Source organism: Xenopus tropicalis, chromosome 5, assembly GCF_000004195.4.
Source record: "Xenopus tropicalis strain Nigerian chromosome 5, UCB_Xtro_10.0, whole genome shotgun sequence".
Lineage (NCBI taxonomy): Eukaryota > Metazoa > Chordata > Amphibia > Anura > Pipidae > Xenopus > Xenopus tropicalis.
In genome coordinates, this window is record NC_030681.2 from 85,475,795 (window position 1) to 85,501,222 (window position 25,428).

Consider the following 25,428-nt stretch of genomic DNA (forward strand, 5'->3'; position numbering starts at 1 on the left):
AGCATTTCTGGGAACTAACAGATTTTCATTATTGGTCTCTCAGTGAGTAAAATAGCTCTCTGAGGTAATAGATGGCACATTTATTCTATTTTATACACTCAAATGTTGGAAAAAACAAATTTGCAACTATACAGGTACTTGCAGTAGGCATGCTTTTCAAGCCCAATCCGGTACCATAACTATACAAAAGAGAATTGCCTCATGGGAAGCCAGACTGTGGGACTCAAATACCAAGAAACTTCTCTCACAATTATGCACATTGATTCTAAGAGCATCACCCTACCTCTGTGATAGGGCAAAAGCTAAATGGAACGCTATGCTCCCACAGCTATACCTATAATACCTAGAATTAAAATCATGGGTATGGGAATGTCCTAAATGCCATACTGTGAACTGCCAAACTGAGGTTTTGCTCACATTGTACTCACATAGCTAATTAGCATTATTTAGATGAGCAACTTGCACTACCCTAAAGTGTGACACTTGGGCTTGGTCGACAAACTAGATCACTGAAACCTAATTAGAGCAGTACTGTTTTATGCAAAACACACTAATCATCATGAATTGGATAAGCCCCATTCCACTCCAGTTGGTAGAATGTCTAGCATTTGTCAACAAAATACTTATTATTAATTTTACATATATTGCCCAAGGCTCTCCACTGAAATTGGAAAACACATGGGCAACTTGGATAAAATCTCCCTGACGATTTATTGCATAGGGGTGTCGGTGTCCAGGTAATCTAACTTCCTAATAGGCAGGTCAGAGCTGTATTAAAACACACATATAATGGGTACATAAGACTATGTGATAACCTGCAATTTGACCCTTTCAATGTCTCTTATATGGTGATGACTAAATAAAGGATTGTATACTAAATAAAGGATTGTATACAGGCTCAGACTGGGGGGTGCAGGGCCCACCGGGGCTCCCGCCCCAGGGGCCCTGCAGGTGCCCCCGCCGGCCACATCCCCTAACCCCACCCCTCGCAGGGGCCCCCACCTGGCGTCCTCCCCTGACCGCATGCAAATTTAACGCGTCAGGGGAGGAGCGGTCGGGCAGAGGGAGCGCAGCAAGGGTCAGATCTGGGCCGCCAGGGCCCACTAGGATTTTTCCCAGTGTCTCTGCGGCCCAGTCCGACCCTGTATACCTATAAAGTATTTTACTGCTGTTGTCTGTTCCTTGTATATCATTTGTTGTTATTTTATAAAAGCAAAAATAAACATTTAGAAGTAAAAAGTCAGTAACACATAAAAGACTTAAGGAAGAAATGTTATGGTTATGATTGTAATATTTATTTTAGTACTAACAAAATCTTACTAGATGCAATAAAAACTAATAAATACTATTACATTTAAAATGAAGCAGCACAAGGCATAATACACTCTAAATATAATCCATATAAATACTGAGGTAATGTTGCAGAATACAAAAAGGCATGTAACTGTAGTCTGAATTGCACAGATGACAAGAAAGGTAAGAATGCACTTTCTGTAAGACAGTATTGGTTAACAAGGCAATATGTACCTCCTCATCCAGATATTAAAATCAAGCGGGGTGAAATCATCTAAACCATAGATGGAATCTAGCAGATTTGATGTTATTACACATCATTTTTCATCTAGAAACCAACATACCAACATACCAACACACTTCCATGTCAAACCCCAAGCTCCCAAATTGGAAAACAATCATAGATTTAACCCAGAATTATTACTCAACCCACACTGAATAATGCTTATGCTGCATGACATACCAGCCAAGTGCATGGTGGAAAAAATCACAGATCCTTACCCCCTGTTGTTAAATGAGTCCTATTATGTTTGTATTTTATCAGTTTTATATTGTATCATATATGGAATGTTATAATATGGAGATAATAGTGTGAGAGTCGGCCATGACAAATAAATACTGACCAAAAGTATAGTTTCTTACAGTAGGTTAATCAATAACACTATAGGTTAATCTGAATGTGAGCCTCCACTATGATAGTGAAACTAATAATTGGCCAATTTGGCTTCTTTTTTTTCTGATATATTTAAATACAAAATACTCTGATGCACATTGGTCTTATATCAAAATACAAAAAGCTTACTTTATTCAAGTCAACAAGGTTGGTTGTCCTGGGGGAAGACACCCCTATGTGGTGACAAAACATTGACTCAAATAAAGGATGCTTTTTTTGTATTTTAATATAAGACCAGTGTGCATCAGAGTATTTTTTATTTTTATGTGTGTAGGAGTAAAAGAAGGCAACATTTTCTGTCTGATTTGCACCTGGCATTTGTTGCAGGAGAGGAGTGCAGGCAGAGTTACAAAGAATAGAAAACCAAAAGGACTCAGCACTGCACAGGTGTTGATGAAAAAATTGAGTACTTATGGGACTTAAAATGAGTTAAAAAGTTTTTATTAGTTTGTCAATGTTTCAGTCCTGCTGAGAGGACATTTCTCATTACGTCTTGGTCCTCTAAGGAGGACTGAAACAGCGAAAAACTAATGAAAACTTTTTTACTCATTCATAAGTATGAGTGCTCCATTTTTTCATGTGGATATTCATTTCTCTTGGATACACCTAGGCCATTTTCCCTTATATTGGGAGTGCATTGCAACCATTTGTTTGTTGTTCCTATATATATATAATACTGTATGGCCAAAAGTATTCAAACTCCCCATGTAAAATTGCATGTTGGAACACTTACTGCAGAATTTGGAAACAAATTGGAGCTTTTTATGAGTGGTCAGAGGCAAAAAACACTATTGCCCCTTGTAGGATGAACTGTAATGCCAATTAACAGGCCTCACAACATTGGTGCTTATCCTTACAAAGGTTCTTGTCACTGAATGAAAACAAATCTCACCAAAAATGTTAGAAAATGTAGTGGAATAGATGAATAGAGGCTATTATAACAGCAAAGGGAGGACAAACTTCATATGAATACCCTTGGTTTGGGAATGAGAAGTTGGACAGGCAGGTACCCAGATACTTTTGGCCACATTGTGAATAAGTATACTTTTAATTTTCTATGCGGCTGATGATATTAGCTAGCAGTAAACAAATCTAAATTTTGGCAAAGTGACAAATTTGTGTTATAAAACCACTTTTATCCGCGAATTGTTGTTTTTTTATTGTTACACAGTTAAATGTTTCAGATTAATTTTATTTTTTTCCAACCTAATATCTACCATGTTACTTTGGAAAACCACTGTGTGACTAGGAAAGTAACAGTACAAGCAATTAACAAGATGGTAATATCCTTATGTGACATATTTCTACCAAGCGACCTTCTCTGAAACTGCATGATGGGCTGATTTACTCACACAAGTGCAAAACTTCACCAGTGCAGTTCTAACTTGAAGTAGGTTGATCAGAACCATTAATGGATGGTTGCTATGAGTAACCATACTGGTGCACTTTAGCACCTATGTTAGGATATCAGCCCTGGTATGTTTATTTACAAATATAAACAACTATACTTTAATATCTAGTAAAATAAAAATATCAGTCAATATGAGGAATGTATCAGAAACAGATGCATACACTGGAATTATCTATATAAAATTCACTGTTGATAGTACATAAGCCTGTAACTGTTGATAGTACATAAGCCTGTAATAGACTGTAGAACTACAATTCTCAGCTATACCTGACAACCTTTTAACTGTCGATGGGATGGTGAGAAATGTCAGTCAGACCTGAATGACCATGCCTTGCTTATGTGTAAGATAAGTAATCACATTGACATTAAACGTATCTATACAGCTACACATGTTCGTTTTTATGACTGCTAGTATGTATATATATGTCTATAATACCCAACAGGATGATTCAATGGCACTTAAAAAATGTATCTGAAAGTCAACAATAGTAGAAAACAAAATATCCCAGCTGTCAAAGCAATGTCAGAAGCATGCTACTATTTATAAACTGATTCAATGCAAACACATTCTGAAGGATTTTATAGATATACTTTTGCATTCTCTTATTCGTATTTTCACAATTGTAAATGCAGTACTGCATTATTCTTAAATCTGAACCGATTAGAGCATGAAAAGCTTAACTTAATGTTTTAACTCTACATTTACACCATGTAACACAATTATTTATATCACATAAGTAGTGGAGCCACTATGCAGACAGCAAAAGGGAATTAGTCCTTCTGATAACTGGGGTATGCTTTAGTATAATACACTTGGTTCATGCATGTTTAGAATACATTCACTCTAAACAGTTGATGCTAGCTCTCTTTCTGAAGTTTAGTCCTCAGTTTTCTTAGTTCTTCCTCTAAACTCTCAATATGCTGCTGCAAGGCAGCTTTATCCTCCTCTGCTTTTACATTTGCTTGAGATTTGGCTTCTTCTATCTTCCTCTCATACCATTTTTCCATTTGAGTAGAAACTGCCTCAAAGAAATATTGAGTGATTTCCAAGGCTTGTGATGTGTCCCTTGCCTGTGGGAGAGAATGCTGCGGTTGACTTGGCGGCTCAGGCATTTGTCCTTTTTGCCTCCCATGAATAACTTTTGCACACTTTCTTGTCTGAGTCCCTCGGTCCATGAGATTGATACACTGCTTTTCAGTTTTATTAGGTTCTGCTGAGGGTTTCGAAATGGATGGAAGTTTCACTTGTCGAGTTCTGGAACCAAGATGATCACATGAATTCTGTCCCTGCTGTGTTTTTAAGGCAGGGTGGGCACTTCCTTTTTCCTTAGGCCTCACTGCTAGAGGGGCAGCTGGAATCTGGTCTGTGGCTGAAGAGAGAATTTACAACAGACTGTTATAGACAAAGGTACTTGTGACTATAAATAAAACTTGCAGCCAGAATAAATGTAACTGCTCAACCTGCTTGGATGAAATACTTGCAAGTGTGCATTAACTGAAGGGAACCCTGAAACTGCCACCACCAAGGATGGGGTACTAGTTTCAAGTTTCTCCTAGCAGGTTGTATCAATAACCACTAATGACTTGCACCAATTAAATTGGGCACTAATGCTGTTGTTAATGCGGCACACCATCCCCACTCTTTAAATGTTTGCTGCACTAGCAAGATACCATTCGGCTCCCTTACCTGGACAAAGATTCAGCTCTTGCTGAGGTGGCAACTGCTGCTTTCTGTTACTTTCTTCTGAATGGAATGCGTCAGTCCTTCCTGGCTCATCAGGCAAGCTGGTCTGAAAGGTGACACAGGAATGCAGTGCAAAAGACTGTGGAAGAGTTGAGGATTCTGTACTGTTACATTCCTTGGTGCTGCTGGGACTCTCTGAAATGGGTTGATCAGTGGATTCACAAGTAGAAGGAATGGATTTAGCCTTCACTGACCTGGCATCGCCAGAAAACCTCATCTCCAGATTCTGAATTTTTAGTATGCACCACGTTTTGAGTTCATTTACAACAGATACCTTTTAAGAAAGAGGAAATACCATAACTGCATAAAAGAAAACAGCTCAGCAACTCAGAAAATGGAGTCAAACAGTATTCAGTAGGATCAACTGCAGTACATGGTGGCGTAAAACACTAATAGAACAGTAGCAACTGAAAGGTCTGCCCTGTAGGATGTTTTATTTGAAGTTACAAGGATCAAATCTGAACAATGAACTGAGTGTTTAATAACTGAGTTGTTATTGAACATTGCACATTTAACACAACAAAATGGCAATAAAAGAAAGAAATGACCTTATTGTAGTTTTCAGAAAAAAAGTAGAGGGTACTATTTGAAAACTTGTTTGGAGCCTTTCAATTTTAAAAACAAACAAATGTTCTCTATACCTGCCGCTTCTCCGCTTCATTCTTCTGTACATCTGCATGATGTTGTAGGCGACAGACACATTCTGCTTTTTCTGCAGACATCCTCTCCAACATAAGCTTGTCTAGTACCCGCAGCTACAAAACCAGCAGAAAATTTAATTTTAGGTCCTAAAATTTACTTTAGGAAACTTTCTTCCAACCCTGACAATGAGATACAAAGATTACCTGGTGCTGGGTTTTGTTGTCCATTTGTCCCAATTTTGCATTCATTTGGCCCTGCACAGTAGCAATCTCTGCTTTTATCTCTTCTTTGGTGGCTTCCAACTGATTTTCTAGTTTACTCAATAGTGGCTCACACCGACACCCATTGATAGGGGCCTATAGGCAATAAAGTACAACAAGTTATTTATTGGAACGCCCACCTCTTTCTGTAACTTTTTATTTCCTTACATTTTTCATGGGTAACTCCAGCTGCCAGACCAAAATTAGTTAAAGAGTTCCACACAACACTGAAACCCCTATTATATCTATAACTATAATCTGTTCCTTTAAAAAGTATGAGTAAATACCAATTTTTTTATGCAAAACATTTCTGCATCATTTAAAATCCTGGCAGGGGAGAAGGGACTAAAACATTGATATTACAAATTGTAATAACTTCTCCACAGCTTACAGACAGCATGCAGGAACTACACAACCCACAATGCATTGCACTGCAATGTTCCTTTCCTTATTGACATCATGCGTGCAGGGAATTGTGTGATTTGTAGGATGCAGGCAGGCTGAGGACAGTTGACTAGTGTTAAATTTTTTTGAGTCTCAAAGTATTCAGCCAAATCAGCAGGAGAACTGAGGGCCAAACTTGGGTAACTGTTTCAAAACATATTATTACATTATGGGGGGGGCATTTACTATCCCACAACTTTTTTGGGTCAGGGTTTTTGACACAGAAAAAGTCACCAAAAATTCAGATAGCAACCTATTCCCAAGTAATGAAGTAAAAGACGGTAAAATGAAACGACTTCATTACTTGGGAATAGCTTGCTAACTGAACGATTTGATATACTAAACTATTATTATGCTGTCTATTTTGATTACAGTTAAGTATATACTGTAATAACTACCATGAATAAAGCATAATGCGATATTCTATGCTTTTTTTTATACATTTATATCATGCTTTCCATCTGGGCTGCACTGAGGCAGTATGTACTGTAATTATTAGAAAGCATAAGCTAGATTTCGTTGTTATTACTATTTTTAACCTTCTTTGATAGACCTTAGAGGTTGTGGTAGACGTAGATGTGCTTTTAAGTGTTTCTATTAGTACAGGTATCAGATCCCTTATCCGGAAACCTGTTATCCAGAAAGTTCCGAATTACGGAAAGTCCATCTCCCATAGACTCCTTTATAAGCAAATAATTCTAATTTTTAAAAATGATATCCTTTTTCTCTGTAATTATAAAACAGTACCTTGTAATTGATCCCAACTAAGATATAATTAACCAATATTGGAGGCAAGACAAGCATATCAGGGTTTATTCAATATTTAAATGATTTTTAGTACACTTAAGTTATGAAGATCCAAATTACAGAAAGATCCCCTATCCAGAAAACCCCAGATCCCGAGCATTCTGGATAACAGGTCCCATACCTGTACAACATTAATACGTAACATGTATATGTAATGTAATATAGGCAGCAAATCACAACTTTTTCTTATTTGACACTATGGAGATTTGCAGCGTTTTGTTGCCTCGTGATTTATTACTCCAAGGGATGGGGGGAAAATGCTGCAATTTTTCACTCCCTCCTTTCAAATGGAATGGGAAATGCCACATGCCTGCCATGGTTTATACTCTGAGGGTTAATCATGATGAAGGCTACAACACCAGTGGCGTATATAGCGGATTTTGTTTCTTTACAGCATTTGTTAATTATGTTACAAGATCAGATACCTGCATTACTTTGCCATCTTTGCCCCTGTACAAGGTATACAGTTGGTATGCTCTGGCTTCATGGGGAGGGAATGGAGGAGAGGGACCTCTATGTTTGTTCCTTCGCTTATGATTATGGGAGGACTGCTGGGCACCACATAATAGTTGCTGATCTGCTGGTGATGTGGGGTCTGAGAGAGCAGAAATCTGAGGGAAGAGAACACAAGATACTTAAAGGACAAAGAAAGCCCACTAAAAATTTGTTCCTATATGAAAAAACTTACTTTAATAACTTCAGCAGTGCTCTGTAATCCCCTCCAACAGCAGTCATTTTCAAGCAGCACTATCATGCCGAGAAAAAAAATGCTGACTTGTCTATTCTGAATCACCCATGAAGCTGCAGTTTTAGACAAGACAAAGACCCATGATTCTGCACAGTAGTGTCTCCCAGGGAAGCAGAACGGATTGAGCAGAAGAAATAAGTAACCTCCCAAATGTCCACCCACAGCTAATAGCAACCTTTGCATCTGGGTGCTATGGCGACGCGCCGATTCTAACTACAGAGATACAGTACATAAGAAAGAGTGGAATATACTGGGACATGTGCAGAGACCATCTTGAGGATGTCACTGCATAAATTATGGAAGCGTGGAAAGGACTGGACGAAACAATCACAAATGATTATGTGCAGGAAAGGGGTCTGTACCTGACTGACAAAACTATTAATATGGGCTTTCCATGACCTTTAAGGATTCCATAGTAGTTTCTTTTTACGTGGCGTAAAGGATTTAAATTTGGAGACAAAATGACCTTCATATAAAGGAAACAGAGCTTAAGAAAAACTGGTTTTGTAACTTAGTTGCATGCATAGTTGTGGGTATGGAGTTATGGAGTCTGGCAGCTTAGGGCTGGCCAGCCTACCATAGAAATTCAATATACTTAATATCCATAATAATTCATGTCTAAAAATTAATCGCAGGATGATTAATTAAAAGAAGTTTATCAATCAACACTTTCCAAACAAAGCAGCAATTAATCAAATGAGATAAACAACCTTTTATCTCCTTCCCAAATGATCAGGACATCATCGCTATAGCACCCCCAAAATATAATGTCCTTTTACTCACTTCCAAGTACACAAACTGTTGCAGTGCCCAATGCCCATTTGGAAATTATGGACTATTTATAAAACATTCATAGCCACACCCTTGCTCAGTAGCCTATAACTATCTGCTTTCATAGACTGATGGGAAGTCAGTCACTTCAGTCTACAATTGCTGCCACTAATGATTAATTGCTGCTAAATTATTATTTCCTTTTTAATAATTACATACATTTAAAGGAGAAGGAAAGGCTAATAAAGAGTTAATCTTAAGCTGCAGGCATACCTTCAGTTCTCTCAATAGTGCCATTAAGTCTCCCCATATTTCACCTGTTCAGATGATCAGAGGCCAAACAGGTAGAAAAAATGCTGAGCTGTGTAAAAAAAGTTCCCATAATGCCTCACTTATGTACCGAGACTTGGCTCAGATCCACATTCCTAAGGGGGGGGGGGGGAGAGTGATTTCTTAGCATTCTTGAGGGAGGGTGGAGCAGGAGAGAGGAGAGAGCTGCATGTCTCTGGCAGAGGAGCCCTCTGATATTTTTTTATGGTTTTATGAATTTGTAAGGTAGGCTGGCCAGCCACAGGATTATTATTTATAATTTTTAAATAAATTGACACTGAATAACACACACATAACACAACATATTCTTAATTTCTAGTGCTGTATATCCTTTAGTGTTAGCTCTCCCATTAATCCTACCCCTTTAAGGACTGCCCAACCCAATAGCTCAGTATTTACGAGGGTCAAATAGCAGATGTCGACACATAATTTTCAAACTGACACAAAGGGCACTGCCTTGACAGGGCGAATTGGCTTATGCATGTTTGTACAAATGATGTGACCAAATGTGTCTTGTTTTTTCCCTCGCTGCCTGTAGGGTTGTTAATTGACGTAATTCTTGGTGTGCCATTTTATATCTATGGAGTACCGCACACTCAGGGACTTGCAAAAGAAAAAAGTTTATTGAAATAACTCCAACGTTTCGAGTACAAACAGTGCTCTTCTTCAGGGACAAACTTATACTTTCTCTATATGTATATTTTTTGTCCTGCACCCAGGGCTGTTATTTTGGTGACAGGTGTGCTCCACTCTGTTCCCTTGCTCTCTCTGTATGTTTATATATATATAAATATATATATATATATATATATATATATATAAACATAGGTAGTTTTCATTTACAGCGAGATCCACGTACCTAATAAAAGCACACAAGCATGACTGTGTAAACAAGATGATATTAAAAGAAACGCAAAAAACACAGAATACCTTTTCCTTTGCCTTAGGCTTTCTGCTTTTCCGTTGCTTGGAACCTGCTGCAGAAGTTTGATGCTCTTCCTTGCCATCACCTTGCTTGAAAGCTGCATGATCACTACTGTGAGTATCATCAGCTGCTGAAATACTGGCCTGAAAAGAGACCACATCCCTCAGCTTTGGGACAGTAGATATTATATAATAACAGCCATAAGCAATCTTAATTACCAAATATATGAGAGGCAAGCAGAATCCACCTTGTATAGATGTTTTGAAATTGAGGATAACTTATATGAACCTCTTAAGCAATTTCTACTAAATGAACAATTAATTTGCTATATTAATCATGGTTTATTCCCTCCTTTCTTTTCTGTTCTTTCACCTTTCTCTTACCTTTCTCCCTTCTTTGAGTTCTCTTGTTATTATTTATATATGAAATGAATACTTTGCCTGGGTGCAGTCAAGGATTATGCATAACCACCGATGAAGAAAATCTCGCACTTCTCAGGACTTAAATAACAGGACTTACATAATATCAATGTAAATTTTTATTGCGGGAGACTGATGTTTCGTCCCCGCCAGGGCCTTTCTCAAAGTTTTTATTTTATTATTTTTTTTTTTTTAAAGCCATATGCAGTAGTTTAGCTTTATCCACACATCCTGAGCAAATGTCCCTTAATAACAATCCAACAACACTGATTTTTTTCACAGGGTTTTTAATATACTGCTCTTATTTGCTCAGTGCCAATTAAAGGTTTCGTTCACTATCGCTTATACTACTATAAAATTGCTGCAGTAGTACCATTAGGCACATACAGTATACTCAAGAATTTTCATGCTTTATATAAGTAAATTACTGTATTACTTGTACAGTGAAAGGCTACCCAGAGATAAAATATATGCTATGCACAGTTACAGCACCAAGTCCTTGCTAATAGCAGGGACTCCAAAAAATTGTATGTTCTAAATGTCAATGCCTTGGTTTACTACAGTTACCCCTACTTCGTACCTTACTTTCTCCAAGTTCTTCTCTTGGTACTGACTGAGCCCTTCTTTCTTCTTTCAGCTTCTCTCTCTTCTTCCGTAAGCTTCTCCCACGGCTAAAGCGCAAAACCTATAAAATATTTTTTTTTTCACACCAAAACAAAATAAATAAGTGTTAAAAAGACAAAATCCAAGGATGTGTACAATTTCCCAGATATGCTGTACTCTTATGGATTGATGTTATTATGACTTTCTTTTCTTTATTTTTCTTTCTGTATATCTTTATGGCCTTCTCTCTTCTATATGAGAATGAGATGAATCCTAATGAATAACCATTATCTGAAAATAGACATGAGAAAAGTGGCAAACTGTTATACCTGTGGTGCTTTTGTGAGTAGAAGAGCCACATCTGAGTTATTGTGGTGTCTTGCTGTATCCAAAGCTATCTGACCAGCCTAAAGAGACATACGAAGAATTGAAAGGACTTACACAAAGCAAGGCATGATCAGGGACATAACAATAGGGAGGAAAGGTATTCTTGCCAGGGAGAAGGGAGGAGTCCCCTGGAGTTCAGAGGGACCTAAGGTATCCTGAATTATGCTTTAATTTCAGTATGTGAACTTCTAATTATGCCAATCGGCAAATTACATTTCAGTTTATTAGGAACAAAAAAAATTAACTATTAATACTAATAACTTTAATATTTTTAAAATCACAGGTTGATAGCATAATTTAGAGGGCTGGTTGGGTAGCCTTATCACCTAAAATGACCCTCATGGTTGACTGAGGGATTATTTTTACCAGATTTGTGCTAGAAGGTCTAGGTGAGATTTTGGGGACTTAGCATTAATAAAAACTGAATCTTCTTTATTCCACTTACATTGTTAAGGAGAGTTGCATCAGCTCCAGCTTCAAGAAGAACTTTGATAACTTTTCTATGGTTTAGTGCAGCAGCGACATGGAGTGGAGTATCACCAGCCTATTTATTACCACAAAGTAGACACTGTCAATTAGATTTTCCTTAATCATGGCTATCTAATGCTGGCTAATACTTTTTACAAGAAATTTTAAGATGAGTGCATAAAAATGACCACTGGCATTTTGCCCCAAGGCCTAATAGTTTTTCAAAGAGATTGAATGACATCTTTGATTATAAAGCATGTTTCAAGGCTTAAGCTAGTTAATGTTACCACTCATTCCAAATCACATGTTTGTAAAGAATATAAACATTATTTTAATTCTCACTTGACACACGGAAAAGTTGGCAGGAGAGCAAACACACTGACCTGATTTTTTTCATTGACTGAGCAGAAAGCACTGAGAAGTATTCTGATGACAGAAAGGTGATTGTAGCGTGCTGCAACATGTAAACAGGTATCTCCCACCTGCAAATACAACATGTTTGTGAAATCTCAGTTTATCTTTTGAGAAACTATTATTGCAGTAACTTATTGCATTAAGGCAGTAAAATTCTTCTTAAAGAATAAGTAAACCAAAAATTTTATGTAAAATTGCTCAAGGTGTTTGTCTAAACCAGCGTTTTTCAACCGCTGTCCCACGGCACACTAGTGTGCCGCGAGATGTTGCCTGGTGTGCCGTAGGTGAAGACAAGACTCCCCCGGTCCCCTCTGGGACACCTTCCACTTCCGAAATCGTCACTGCCTGTGACGTCATCCAGCATCGGATCCAGGAGGGCAGAGCAACCAGAGAGGAGAGGCAGCACTATCCTGCCCGGCACAACCCGACCGGGGGGAGCAACTGCCCAGGCCCTGCCCCGACAGACCAGATCCACCAGGGGCCAGGCCCATGCACAGCCGCCTTACTCCCCACCGGAGGACAATCCCGGGACACCCCTGGATGCCGCAGCCTGACATGTAAGAAAACAATTAATAATAATATATATATATATATATAATATAAAATTTTTGTGTGTATAAAAAAAAAAAAAAAAAATCAGTGGGGGGGTGGGTTTGTGGAGAAAATGTCCCGGAAAATACTTTCTTTGTGTTTATTTGATTCCTATTCAAGAGAATTACTTTATATATAGTCAATATAGGCACAGAGTTAAATTTTTTAACATTTTCTAATGGTGGTGTGCCTCGTGATTTTTTTCATGAAACTAGTGTGCCTTTGCCCAAAAAAGGTTGAAAAACACTGGTCTAAACCATTTGCAATTTACATAAATTATTTTTATGTTTTATTTTTTCAGAGCTACTTAATTATTTACTGTCACTATAATATAATGAACAGCATCTCCTCCTGGTCAGTTCTTATAACTGTACAATCCCAAACAAAGAGATGTACCTTCAGAAGGAAAACAGTAATTTAAACCATTTAACATCTCCCTATTGAGCTGAGCAACATAAGATCTGCACAGTTACAGGAACTGACCAGCAGGTGGCAATGTTGGTATAAAGTTAGTTATATTGGCAGTTAATAAAAACATGAATAGGTCTAAAACTTAAAAACAAAATAATGTAAATTGCAATAGTGTTTAGAAAAGCACCCTGAACAATTAGTTTTTTTAAGGTTTTCTGATCCTTTAAATACTTTAAACTATTGCCTGGGAAACTTTTACTGTATAATATTAAAATACTCTTTAGGACTTTTTTGTCACTTCTGTGACCTTTTCATGTTTTTTTCTTTAAGTAATATCACAGGAATGACCGAATTGCGTCTGATTTGAGACAAAATGCACATGCAGTTGGAATTCTGGGGGATAATGCTACTTTGTGCCAGATGATAATTTACAGCTGGAAGCAACTGCAAGTTTGAAGCATGTAAAAGAAAGCTAGTTTTGAATTCCAGCCTGTGCTAGCTAGCAGTATTCACAATGTGGGGTTATCTGTCAGCTAAAACTACATGTGGAAACTTTTTGTAGGCAAGTAGGTTATCATAATCTGCAAGAATTAGTTTAATTTGCAAGAAATATTACTGTCAGTTGCTAATGAGTACATTTACTCACATTGTTTTTCAGGTCTGCCCGAGATCCCGCAAGCAATAAAATCCGGCAGCTTTGAGAATGGCCATTCTGACAAGCCAGGTGCAGAGGTGTATTACCTGCCTTAAGTCGATAACAAGTTAATAATCTAAGAAGGTTTCTTGTGAATACAATTTATAAAACACATGCAAGAGAACACTAAAAAGCTTTCACTTGTGTGTGCCATACTCTGCCTGCCCTATGCTGCCTCTGTAGGTTAGGCAGTACATACAGTGACACAATGCTGGCACTGCTCCTACAGCCCACCTCACCTGGGCGGTATTTGGCTGGCCTAGCCATTAAAACACCAACTAGAGCCAGGGCTGGTATTACAAATTTACTGATAATGTACCCCAAACTGAAGGCCAGTATAATATGAGCCACAAGGTGGCAACACTATTCGTAAATTGTGGGCTCTTCACCTCAGCTGATTGTGGCTAGCTGAGTTTAAACTAATTCTATAAAATGCAGAGGACACTTACAAGTTTTTGCCCCGACATAGCAGTAATCCTGGGAATTTCAACATTCGATTGGGCTGGATATACAACTTAAATCCTGTAAGGATTGTTGAAGAATCACAGGCAGACTCTGCACAATAACTGTGTCATTTTATGTAGGAAAGATGAGCCATACCACAGTGTGTAATGAATAAATAGTAGACACTCTATAAAAATAACTGGTTCTGTAAAGCTGACAGATAAAGTAATTAAGCAGCCCTAGCATTTATTCCAGGACCCCAAGCTAATTGTACAACAAGACAGCAACCCTTTACGCAAACTCACATGCTCTTGCTGAGAAATGACTGACGTCTGACATAGTTCTCACCTTGTTTTTGGCAAGCACATTAGCACCAGCTTTAACGAGCAGTTTGACAGACTGGCTGAATCCATGCCAAGATGCTTCGTGCAGTGCAGTGTTACCATCCTGTAGAGATAATTACATTAAATGACTCACTCCCATCACAAGCTAGTTTTATCCATTGCAAGACTTTTTCTGCTGCTCTAAATACTGAGTGAGTATTAAATAAAACCCTACAACTACATACATTTCCAAGTAACTAACCATCTATATACTGAATGAAATACAGAAATTCAGCTAAAGGAGGTATTTACCTTTTTCTAAACAACAAGGACATTTTCTATGTTTATTTAATTATATAAACTATAATTATATATATATATATATATATATATATATATATATATATATATACAGTATATATAAATCAATTGTTCTGCAGCTCCTGTTGAAATATAAATCCATTTGACTGCTAGATTCCCAGACTCTAGCAACCAAACATTTGACTGCATTTTAGAACAAGGGATATGTAGATTAGGTATGGGACCTATTAGCTCGAATGCTCAGGACCTGTTTTCTGGATAAAGGGGTCTTTCCTAAATTTGGATTACCATACCTTAAGGGCAGTGGTACACGGGGAGATTGGTCGCCCCGCGACAAATCATTGTTGTTGCAGGCTACTAATCTCCCCGCAAACATTAAATAAACACAGTAGGATTGTTTTGTTGCCAATAAGGATAAATTATATCTTAGTTGGGACCAAGTACAAGGTACTATATTATTATATATATTATACTATATTATGTTATACAGAGAGAAAAAAACGTAAGTTGATTAAAATGGAGTCTGTGGAAGTTGGCCATACTGTAATTTGGAGTTTTCTGGATAAGGGTTTCCAGATAATGAATCCCATACACATACCGGGTTTTCCTTTTTTTTTTTTCCCTTTTTTCTGTAAAAATAAAACATTGCTTTGTATTTGATCCCAACTAAAATATAAGTAATCCTTACTGGACGCAAAATAATCTTATTGGGTTTAATTAATGTTTTATTGATTTTTTAGTATACTTAAGGTATGAAGATCCAAATTACGGAAAGACCTCTTATCCGGAATACCCTTGGCCCCAAGCATTCTGGATAACGGGTCCTATACCTGTAGTTATATTTTAACAAATTATAAAAGCAAACCTTTTAACAAATTATAAATGCAGGGATCTCCATCCTCTTGTGTCTTTGACTCTTAACTTGTTGCAACTGTATTTATTTTGTATTTATTGTTATACTTTGTATTCATCTATTATTATCTTAATAACCCCCTGTTGTTTTTATAAATAAAGATATACATACATACATATATCAAACATACCCCCTGTGCATATTTACATACCTTATCTTGTCTGTCCAAAGCACAACCTTCTTGTATCAATAGTGCAAGGACCTCACTGTTTCCTACAACTGCTGCTCGGTGTAAGGCTGTCTGGTTCCCCTGCAGTAAGAGAATGGTTAAGATATCAAGCAGAATTCCAGAATCAGTGCAGAGACTTACTGCCAGGTTATGTTAATAAATGGGCAAAGGGGGCATTTGCCCAGGTCCCTCCAGGAAAGGGGCCTACCAGCAGACATTTTATCTGGTATGGTATGACTTTTGACAGAAGCATCCCACAGAAATTTCAGACCCCCCCTTAATTTAAATCAACTGGAAGATCTGAAGACATAGCTGTTGGTCCAGGGTGGAGCAAGAGGAGTTGTCAATCTGCATGAAGCAGAGAGGGAAAAGGCCAGTAGTGAAAAAAAAGACTGGAAAAAAAACACCCTGAGAAGGTACAGTGACTCTTTGGAATGGTACATTGTTTTTCCAACTGTGAATTTCAGAAGGAGACTAGTCCTAGAGAGGGAAATATCCTGTGGTAAGTTATATCCCAAAAGTGCCAATCATTTGTTTTGATTGGTCAACTGAAAAGGATGTCCACTTGAATTTGTAATAAATTGGACATTGGCCCTTTTAAAATGGTCTCTTCTCTGTGTAAGAAACCTGCACATCTATCCTTACAAAGCTAATCTTTCCACAATGCAGATAAACCAAAAGCATGCTGAAAAAAATGTAATGTGCAGTTGCTTGGGACAGGAAGCAAGGAAATATTTTTACTTCAGCATTTTATTCTTTAGCTTTCCAATCCTAAATGTTAAACAGTACTTTTTCACTCAAAAGTTTCTTACTCAGCTTTTTGAAAGATCGCTACTGCAATTGCAATATATACGAATTTACAAACATTATCATTAGTTGTTAAAGTTTTTATATAGGTTCAAACAAACAGTTTTTATTATTAATATTTAATAAATACACCAAGACAGAGGAACTAAATAGATTTGTCACCTACTGGCTTGTATCATACCAGCAGGGACAGGTGGGTTCACTGTATCACTGGGTAATCAAAGGGCTCTTAGCGAGTAGGTGGGTATCTTTGGGATAGAGTGGGAGCATTAGAAGAAGGGATAGAAGTACATTGCTGGTAAATTAGTAATACCCGCCCTGGCCTTGGCTGGTATTTTACTTGATGGCAACCCTAGAACTGAAACATCTGCATAAAATAGAAGATCTCTCATTTTCAATCAACTGAAACAACTCTACCGCATAACCACTTATTTTTTAATTTTTTTTACTTTCTATTGCAGTTGTTCCAAAATCATAACCTGTTCGAACATATTCGAATAGAATTCATAACATGAGGGGGGCATGCAGAGCTGTCAACCCCAGATGCTCATTTCTAGGGGGGATTCTGCATCGCGCTGAAAATTTTTGGTGATACCTGTAATTGATATCACGCACATTCTTGTGTTTTTAGAAGCAACATCACGTGCATGCTCAAATGCTTCCTGAAGCCACGAAATTAGGGATGCACCAAATCCAGGATTCGGTTTGGGATTTGGCCAAGATTCAGCCTTTTTCAGCAGGATTAAGCCAAATCCATGGTCCTGGCTAAACTAAGTCCAAATCTTTAAAATCTTGTGACTTTTCATCACATAAACATGGAAGTTGAAAATTTTTCATTGTGCACTGTGCTGGGACAGTTACACATACAAATATCTTAACGGATTAATTCATGCTTATTGGGTCCCCCTTGAGTACTCCTTCGATGGACTGATTATTTTAGCTATATTCTTCTTTTTGTAGCCCTTCGTTTACGTATGTTTTTGACATATCCCAATGTGCAGTGTTTTTATTCATTAGGAGACCATTATTGACATGACATCTCCAGGCAGAAACTGGTAGGCAGCACAACAAAAGCAGTTTAGAGGGAAGAGGTCTTACAAAAAGAAGCCGTTACTACACACCTGTTACATAATAACACAAGTGTAATCCCAAGTTACAAGGTTCACAACAACAAAAGAATCAAAAGGCCTGTATTGAGAAAGAAAAAGAAAGTACTAGAACAAGTGTTTAAAGCTCATGCAAAGGTACATTTAAGCATGTAGAACAATAATAGAGAACAGAGGGGTAACGGCCATCACAACTGGCACTGCTAGAATAAAAAATAAATGTGATTTAGAAAGGTACTTTGCAAAGGATATTTCTAGCTGGTTGTACAGAAGGACCTTTATACCCTCAATAATATGCCCAATTCCACGAATCTCTGAAATATACTAAAAAGTCTGAACTGATAAAGTCTGAAAAGTCACAAAACTCAGCTTTTTACAACTTGTCCACAAAAACCTTTGGTTTTTGAATTGTCGCACAAGAAACCAACATCAAAAATCCCAACCCAAACCCAATCCCAATCCAAACCTGAAGCAAAGAAGGATCCTTCAGGGAAAGGTAGACTGCCATTGCCCTTTACATGATCTTGGCACGTTTTAACTGAATTGTAGTATTCAGATTTTTAGCTGTTTTGTTGCATAGTAAATCTCAAAAAAAGTTGCAAAATTATGACTTTTAGGGAGATTTATGTTGGAGTTTGATTTTTTTTTCATGATTCAGGTTTTTCAGAGCTAAAATTTGTACAATTCAAATTATGGTTGAAAAACCTGAAAATTCAAATGTAAACTGTTGCCATCTTAAAGCTTGTGAGTTTATATAGAAATAGTCAATGGGACTTGTCCTAGGCAAAGTTAAGCCATATTTTCAATTCGAGATTTTCAAGTTTTTTAAGTTTTATTCGAGTTTGCAAAGTCAAAAATTTATTTTAACGAGTTTTCCTTATTAATAAATAAGCAAGCATTTGAAATGCAAGTTTTGCGAATTAGAAGAAATCTTTCATTCACAAATTTGAAAACTGATAAATAAGCCCATTGATGTATGTAATTTATACCCTCATTCAAAGGGATAATAGTGTATAATGCTTGTATACACCTGCTGAATATATATGTTCTAAACTGTAACTAATTTTGACTTGAACATAATTGGGCAATGGGCTCTAACGTGACCCCTTCAAATGCAAATTTATTTATAGATTCTTCTGAGTGTGAATTTATTTATCCTAAATATGGAGAACATCTACTACTGCTTTGCACTTTTTGGGTATTGGTGCCATTTCAAAATGAGCCTATTAGGAAAGAGAAAACCAACACAGTGAAGCCAGTGCAAGTTTTTTTTTTAAGATAAACATTGAATTATGACACAATAAACATGCAGGTGATCCAAACACCATTTACCATACGGAAAATCCTAACATCATATTTTGATTATTTGGTGGGGGGACCAGGTTGAGTCCAATCATTTGTTGCCGGTCTTAATTTTTTACCATCTCTAGTTATATTTGCTTTGATGTTTCAAGACATGGTGGATTTCCTTGACGTTAGGATTTTCCATATGGTAAATGGTGTTTGGATCACCCGCATGTTTATTTTTTTCATAATGCAATGTTTATCTTAAAAAAAAACTTGCACTGGCTTCACTGTGTTGGTTTTCTCTTTCCTAATAGGCTCATTTTGAAATGGCCCCAATACCCAAAAAGTGATGCAATAAATATGTAGGGTTGATCCCCACTTGTGCTCGCATAGAAGATATATCAAATACACGTCACTACTAAACACATAACTAAAGTCTCAGATACACATAACGACACAATAACAGAACATAAACTTAAAGATGTGGTGAATCAGTAAAACACAGTTCCAGAAAATTATTTATTTGTACTGTGCTTCATTGTCAACAGATTTTTTATTTTTTACAACATATTGCTCTGGAACGCATTTAGTTATAATAATTTCAATATAGTAAGATGAGATGAAAAGATATAATCTTCTTTACTTACGTCATCCTGAATATCCAGATCACAGCCAGCTTTCACTAGGATATGGACAACGTTAACATGCCCTTTGTTGGCTGCAAGGTGCAATGCAGTTCGTCCATGCTGTTAGGAAGAAAGGTAATTTAAATAAACTGGGTATTTCTGTGAACACTGCTATCATATTAACTAGACTTGGTGAGTCTAAAAGCAGAACACCTGAATTATTTTTAGTTAAAGGGGATGTTCTCCTTTGAGTTAACTTTTAGTATGATTCAGAGAGTAATAGTCAGACAGTTTGCAATTGGCCTTCATTTTTTATTATTTGTAGTTTTATCAATTTTTTCTTAGCGGTTCTCCAGTTTGGAATTTTATCAGTTATCTGTTTGCCAGTGTCCAAATTACCTTAGCAACCAGCAAGTGGTTTGAATGAGAGGCTGGTATATGAAGAGGAGAGGACCTGAATAAAAAAATACATGAAAATTATGAAAATTACTAATAACAATAAAACTGTAGCCTCACGCAACAATAGTGATCTGGCTGCTGGGCACAGTGACCCCCATTTGAAAGCTGCAAGGAGTTAACACGAAGACGGCAAAAAATTAAAAAACTATGACACTATGACAAATAAATAATGAAGACCAATTGAGAAGCTGCTTAGAATTGGGTATTCTATAACTTAAAGGTAAACTCTCTCTAAACCTTTTCTATAACTAATGCATTAATAACATAGGCCAATTATTAGCTGTAACTCAAAGTATAGTATAATAGAAACCCCATTTTACAGGGACCAGAAAATAATGGTATAAAATCTGTAAAAATGTAAAAAGAGGCAAATGTGTTAAATCAACTTAAGCTTCAAGAATCCAAAGGACATAAGAACAGAAGTCTGAAAAACAGTATTATACTGTGTTACTGACAAGGTTATAGAAGCGCAGCATTATTGTATTCTAAGGCACAGCGTTTGCAACACCACTCTGACAGTCAGATGCACAGAGTGATTTGTGGATGCCCACAGGAGGCACATACTCAAAGAAATACATTACTTAAAGGAGAAGGAAAGGCAAAGTCACTTGGTGACTTTAATCGCTTACCTTTTACCCCGGGCTGGTGCCCCTGTTAGGAGAGAACAGCACCAGCCGGGGGTAGCTGTAGCGCATCGCTTCCTCCTTCCTGCTTCCCTTTCCGAAAATGCCAGTGGTTGGCGGATGCGCAGAAGAGTGAAAAGCCGGCTTTTCAGTTAAAGTTCGGCTTTTCACTCTACTGCGCATGCGCACCAGGGAAGGAGGAAGCGTTCGCTGCTACTCCGGGCTGGTGCTGTTCTCTCCGAGCAGGGGCACCAGCCGGGGTAAAAGGTAAGCGATTAAAGTCACTTGGGGGTGCCTAACATTTTGGCACCCCCAAGTGACTTTGCCTATGCAGGTTAGTATTGTAAACCTCTTAATTTAATCAAATGGTTTCCATTTATCCTCAAGGAACTCTTAAATCATTTAAAATTCAGAGATCTAGCATAATAAAGTCTTTCCATAAACAACAAACATTCCATGTATTTCAGTAAAAAGCAAATTAACACATGTTTCAGGTCTGGACTGGGCTTCAAAATAGACCCTGACATTTCAAGAACCAGAGGCCCTAACAGGCCTCCCCCAGCCCAATAAATAGTGACTCTCTATGGCATCCTAGAGCAGCCCATCTAGCATTTATCATCTAGCATCAAATAGAAAAACAATTTAACTTTGGAATATATGATAAATCAGCTTAAAAATCACTTAGAGAAAAGAAAAAAACCTCCATTGTTGACTGAATATTATGTTTTCTTTATCCAGCATTCTTGCAGAAATAAACATTGTGTGAACTCTCAGCCAGTACCCATTTATAAGTGATCAATATGCAACATTTTAGTTAGAATATTTCCTATGTTTTGTACTGGAATTTGCTGGTGCACACATCCGGAGATGGGCAGATCATTTAAACAATCAAGTAGGTACTGTATATTTTGACTCCCCATTAGTGCTTCAACCCTTCCTCCTGAGGCAATGATAAATGTGGCCTTTACCACACCAGGAAAGCTGCCAATTAGGAGACAATGCCCTTACATTTTCTGAATGAATTATGAATTTATAGGTCCACAATTCTTGCAGTAGATCATGGTGGTACTGTTTTGGTATGAAGCCTTTCATAGATAGATGTTTAAATTGTTCCCTACATTCTACGCCGCCTGTATCAGGCTAGGAGTGGAGTTTTTACATAGACATAATATCATACACAGTTAAGTGTTATTGACAGGATATGCACTTTGCTGATAGCACTTGTCAGTTTAAGGACTAAAATGCATGTTAGCACATTACACTTGTACTGCCAAATACGGATGTAATAAAAAAAGAGATGACAGTGAATGTGTAATATGATGGAATTGCTATTTTAAACACCTGGTAGTTTCTGGAAAATGTTTCTGGTTGTAAGAATGGAGAGGATAAATAAAAAAATGTGACATTTTTCTACACTAAACATTTCCCCTGTATTTTCTACTGATGCTAATATTTTTAACATTACGACCTGTTGCAGAAATTTGAAGCTGAATCTTGGCCAAAGCCCAAATTGAATCCTGGGTTCAGTGCAACCCTAATTCAGGTTAATTTGCTCCTCATGAAATGAACCCAAAGGTTTTATGATGCTGTGAAAGGGACCAGAAAACTCCTGGCTAATGTGAACGATGAACAATCTCTGTAAAAGTACTGTATAAATGCATCTGTGTAATATATAAAGGCTAAATATGGAGACTTCAGCCAAAGCAAGGTGAGCACTTCTCTTCAGATGGCAATCCTGAGAAAGGGGGCACATAGCAACCTGCAGCATAGTAATATACTAATACAAAGCACCTGTATCTTTTTGATCCAAACTTTTGTTTTAAAAGGTAAGTTCAACTGTTAGTACTGTGGCAAATTAACATACAGGTATGAGATCATCTGTTATCCTCAAACCTTACCCAGAAAGATTTAAATTACAGTAAGCCCATCTCCCATATACTCCATTATAAGCAAATAAGTCTAATTTTTAAAAATGATTTCCTTTGTCTCTGTTATAATAAAACAGTACCTTATTCTTAATTCTTATAAGATATAATTTCTTCTTGTTGTAGGCAAAATCCTATTGAGCTTAATTAAAGTTTAAATTATTTTTTTGGATACTTAAGGTATGGTGATCCAAATAATGGAATGATTCCTTATCTGGAAGATCCCAAAAAGCCTGCCCCTCAACAAAGGAAGCTCTCCCTGTTTTACTCCTTTACAAGTTAGATAGAAGCTGGCCATACATTCAGTAGGTAAAGAGTTGATTTTTCAGATATATGTCATGTAAACCACTATCCCAAGTACAATACTACAGTGCTTCTGTTAATTTAGCAGCAATGAAAATCTCCACGTTTTATGGTAACTGTCAAGTGACATGACTGCATGTTCTTAAAGAAATATAAATTTCCACAGGAGCAGAGCAGAAAATGTCAGATTATATTCCACCCCATAATGATGAAAGGGTATACAAGTCTAGTTCCAGCGTAATCTACTGACAACTGGGCTCTGATGAGATAATAAGCATTTGTCTTGTGCTTTAGCTAATGGGTTTGGGCAAGCTTGTCAAAAGATGGTATACAGCCAAGTTACTGGTTTGATTAGGTTAGTTCTCCTTAGATATACCTCTAGGGAAGAGTCCACCATTTCTATTGGTCTTGTGGGAAAATGAGATCTGAAAGCATGGCTGAGCTGTATATAGAACATAGCCTGTGGCAGATGGTGACTAACTCTAAGGGTTTGGAACTATTTTAATTCCCAATTTTACACTATGTCATAGTGGGTTTTTAATCCCCTGGTAGCCCAACAAGAGACATCTGATAATTCATTAAAGTGAGGGAGGGACTTATTTCCCCAGATTGGCGTCCAAGGGGACCATACCAGTCATGCCTGGTGAACATGTTTAAGGGCTTTCTGGAGGATTTGCGTTATTGTAACCATCGGGTTTGTGGTCATATAGAAAGAAGGGCCCCTATAAAGTAGTTTGGCTAGGGCTTTTAAGGATCCCAGTGCTGTAGCTTCTAAGGTTGTAGAGGGATTATCTGATTTGGGGACAAGCCACCAGAGTGCAAAGGTTAGTTGACTGGCCCAAAAGTAGAACTTAAGGACGGAGAGTGCTAGGCCAATATGCGGGTGGTCTCCAGCCCATAGAAATCTCCAGATTATAGAGTCTACATCGGTAAACCACTGATTTTGTGGTGCTATAGGTGAGTTATGAAGGGCGTACAAAAACTTAGGGAGGGGCACCATTTTAAATAACTTAATTCGACCCGGTAGGGAGAGTGGTGCCAAAATTCAGTTTTGGAGGTGTGAGCACGAAAAATGCAAATTATTTGATTTAAATTGATAGCCTTTCCATAATTAGGAGCTTTCTGGATAATGGGTTTACAGATAACAGATCTCACACTTGTATTGCAATTCAAACACAGAGAAAAAATACATTTTTAAACCTTGATTTTAATGGAGTCTATGGGAAATGGCCTTCGGGTAATTTGGAGCTTTCTAAAGGGGTTTCCAAATAAAGGATCCAATACCTATACTTCAGATACAGCTGCTGTGTAACCTTGATCTACTTGATGTCTCACTATATTCCCAACTGTTAGAAACCTCAATAAAAACATTCAAAATAGAAAAGCTTTAACATATTTTCCTAGAAAAGGTGGCAACCTACTGTATATGCAGGACCTCCAATTCCCACCCAGCCCCAAATATGACAGGCATGCTTGTTTTGGAAGAGATCTATCTGATCAAAACATACAATCCCAGTTGTAGTGTGAGCGTGCTGACTCTGGCTGACTTAGCCACACTGACTTTTTTCTTTTCTTAGCATTTGGCGACTCGCCAGACTTTGGTTTCAGGTGACTCCACCACAATAAGAATTATACCGTTCCTATGCAACAGAGAGTAGGCAGGTCGGCGAGTACCCTTAGGTCACAAATACGCCAGTTCATTTTGATGATATGTGTTCAGGCAGGTTTTTTGAAAAAAATTGGCATAATAATTATATGGTAAATATGTATACCCTGCAGACATTTTGCACTCCTGTTATTGTTACATAACTGGTACAAAGCAACTAATACACACATAAGTGACTCCCATTGGATTGTAAGTAATGTCTTCAGTTATTATTAAAACACAATTACTCTGCCACAATAATTCATGCTTTCTGGCCTTCAGAGATGAAAAGCTGTGCTGCTAAAATAGTTTTTCTTATGTACTTTTGTATTCCTTGTTAAAATGAGTTCTTGAACAGGCGTAGTATCCAAGGCTATTGTGATACTAATATCTACAGTTAGTATTAGTAGTTATATATATAGTTTATGTATGTGAGTGTATA

The 25,428-nt window shown here is 37.4% G+C and overlaps 1 protein-coding gene across 1 annotated transcript in view; it reads right to left on the reverse strand.

The window, feature by feature from the left end:
* Positions 1-1,273: 1,273 nt before the first annotated feature.
* ankrd6 (ankyrin repeat domain 6) overlaps positions 1,274-25,428 on the reverse strand; it is a 64,184-nt gene continuing 40,029 nt past the window's right edge. The window contains 15 exon segments of the mRNA NM_001112901.1: positions 1,274-3,320; positions 3,352-4,747; positions 5,065-5,395; positions 5,763-5,876; positions 5,967-6,119; positions 7,700-7,885; positions 10,054-10,191; positions 11,048-11,152; positions 11,400-11,477; positions 11,903-12,001; positions 12,309-12,407; positions 13,988-14,086; positions 14,828-14,926; positions 16,188-16,286; positions 20,053-20,151. Coding sequence (NP_001106372.1) covers positions 4,236-4,747; positions 5,065-5,395; positions 5,763-5,876; positions 5,967-6,119; positions 7,700-7,885; positions 10,054-10,191; positions 11,048-11,152; positions 11,400-11,477; positions 11,903-12,001; positions 12,309-12,407; positions 13,988-14,086; positions 14,828-14,926; positions 16,188-16,286; positions 20,053-20,151 — 2,211 coding nt within the window. The 3' untranslated portion in view covers positions 1,274-3,320; positions 3,352-4,235.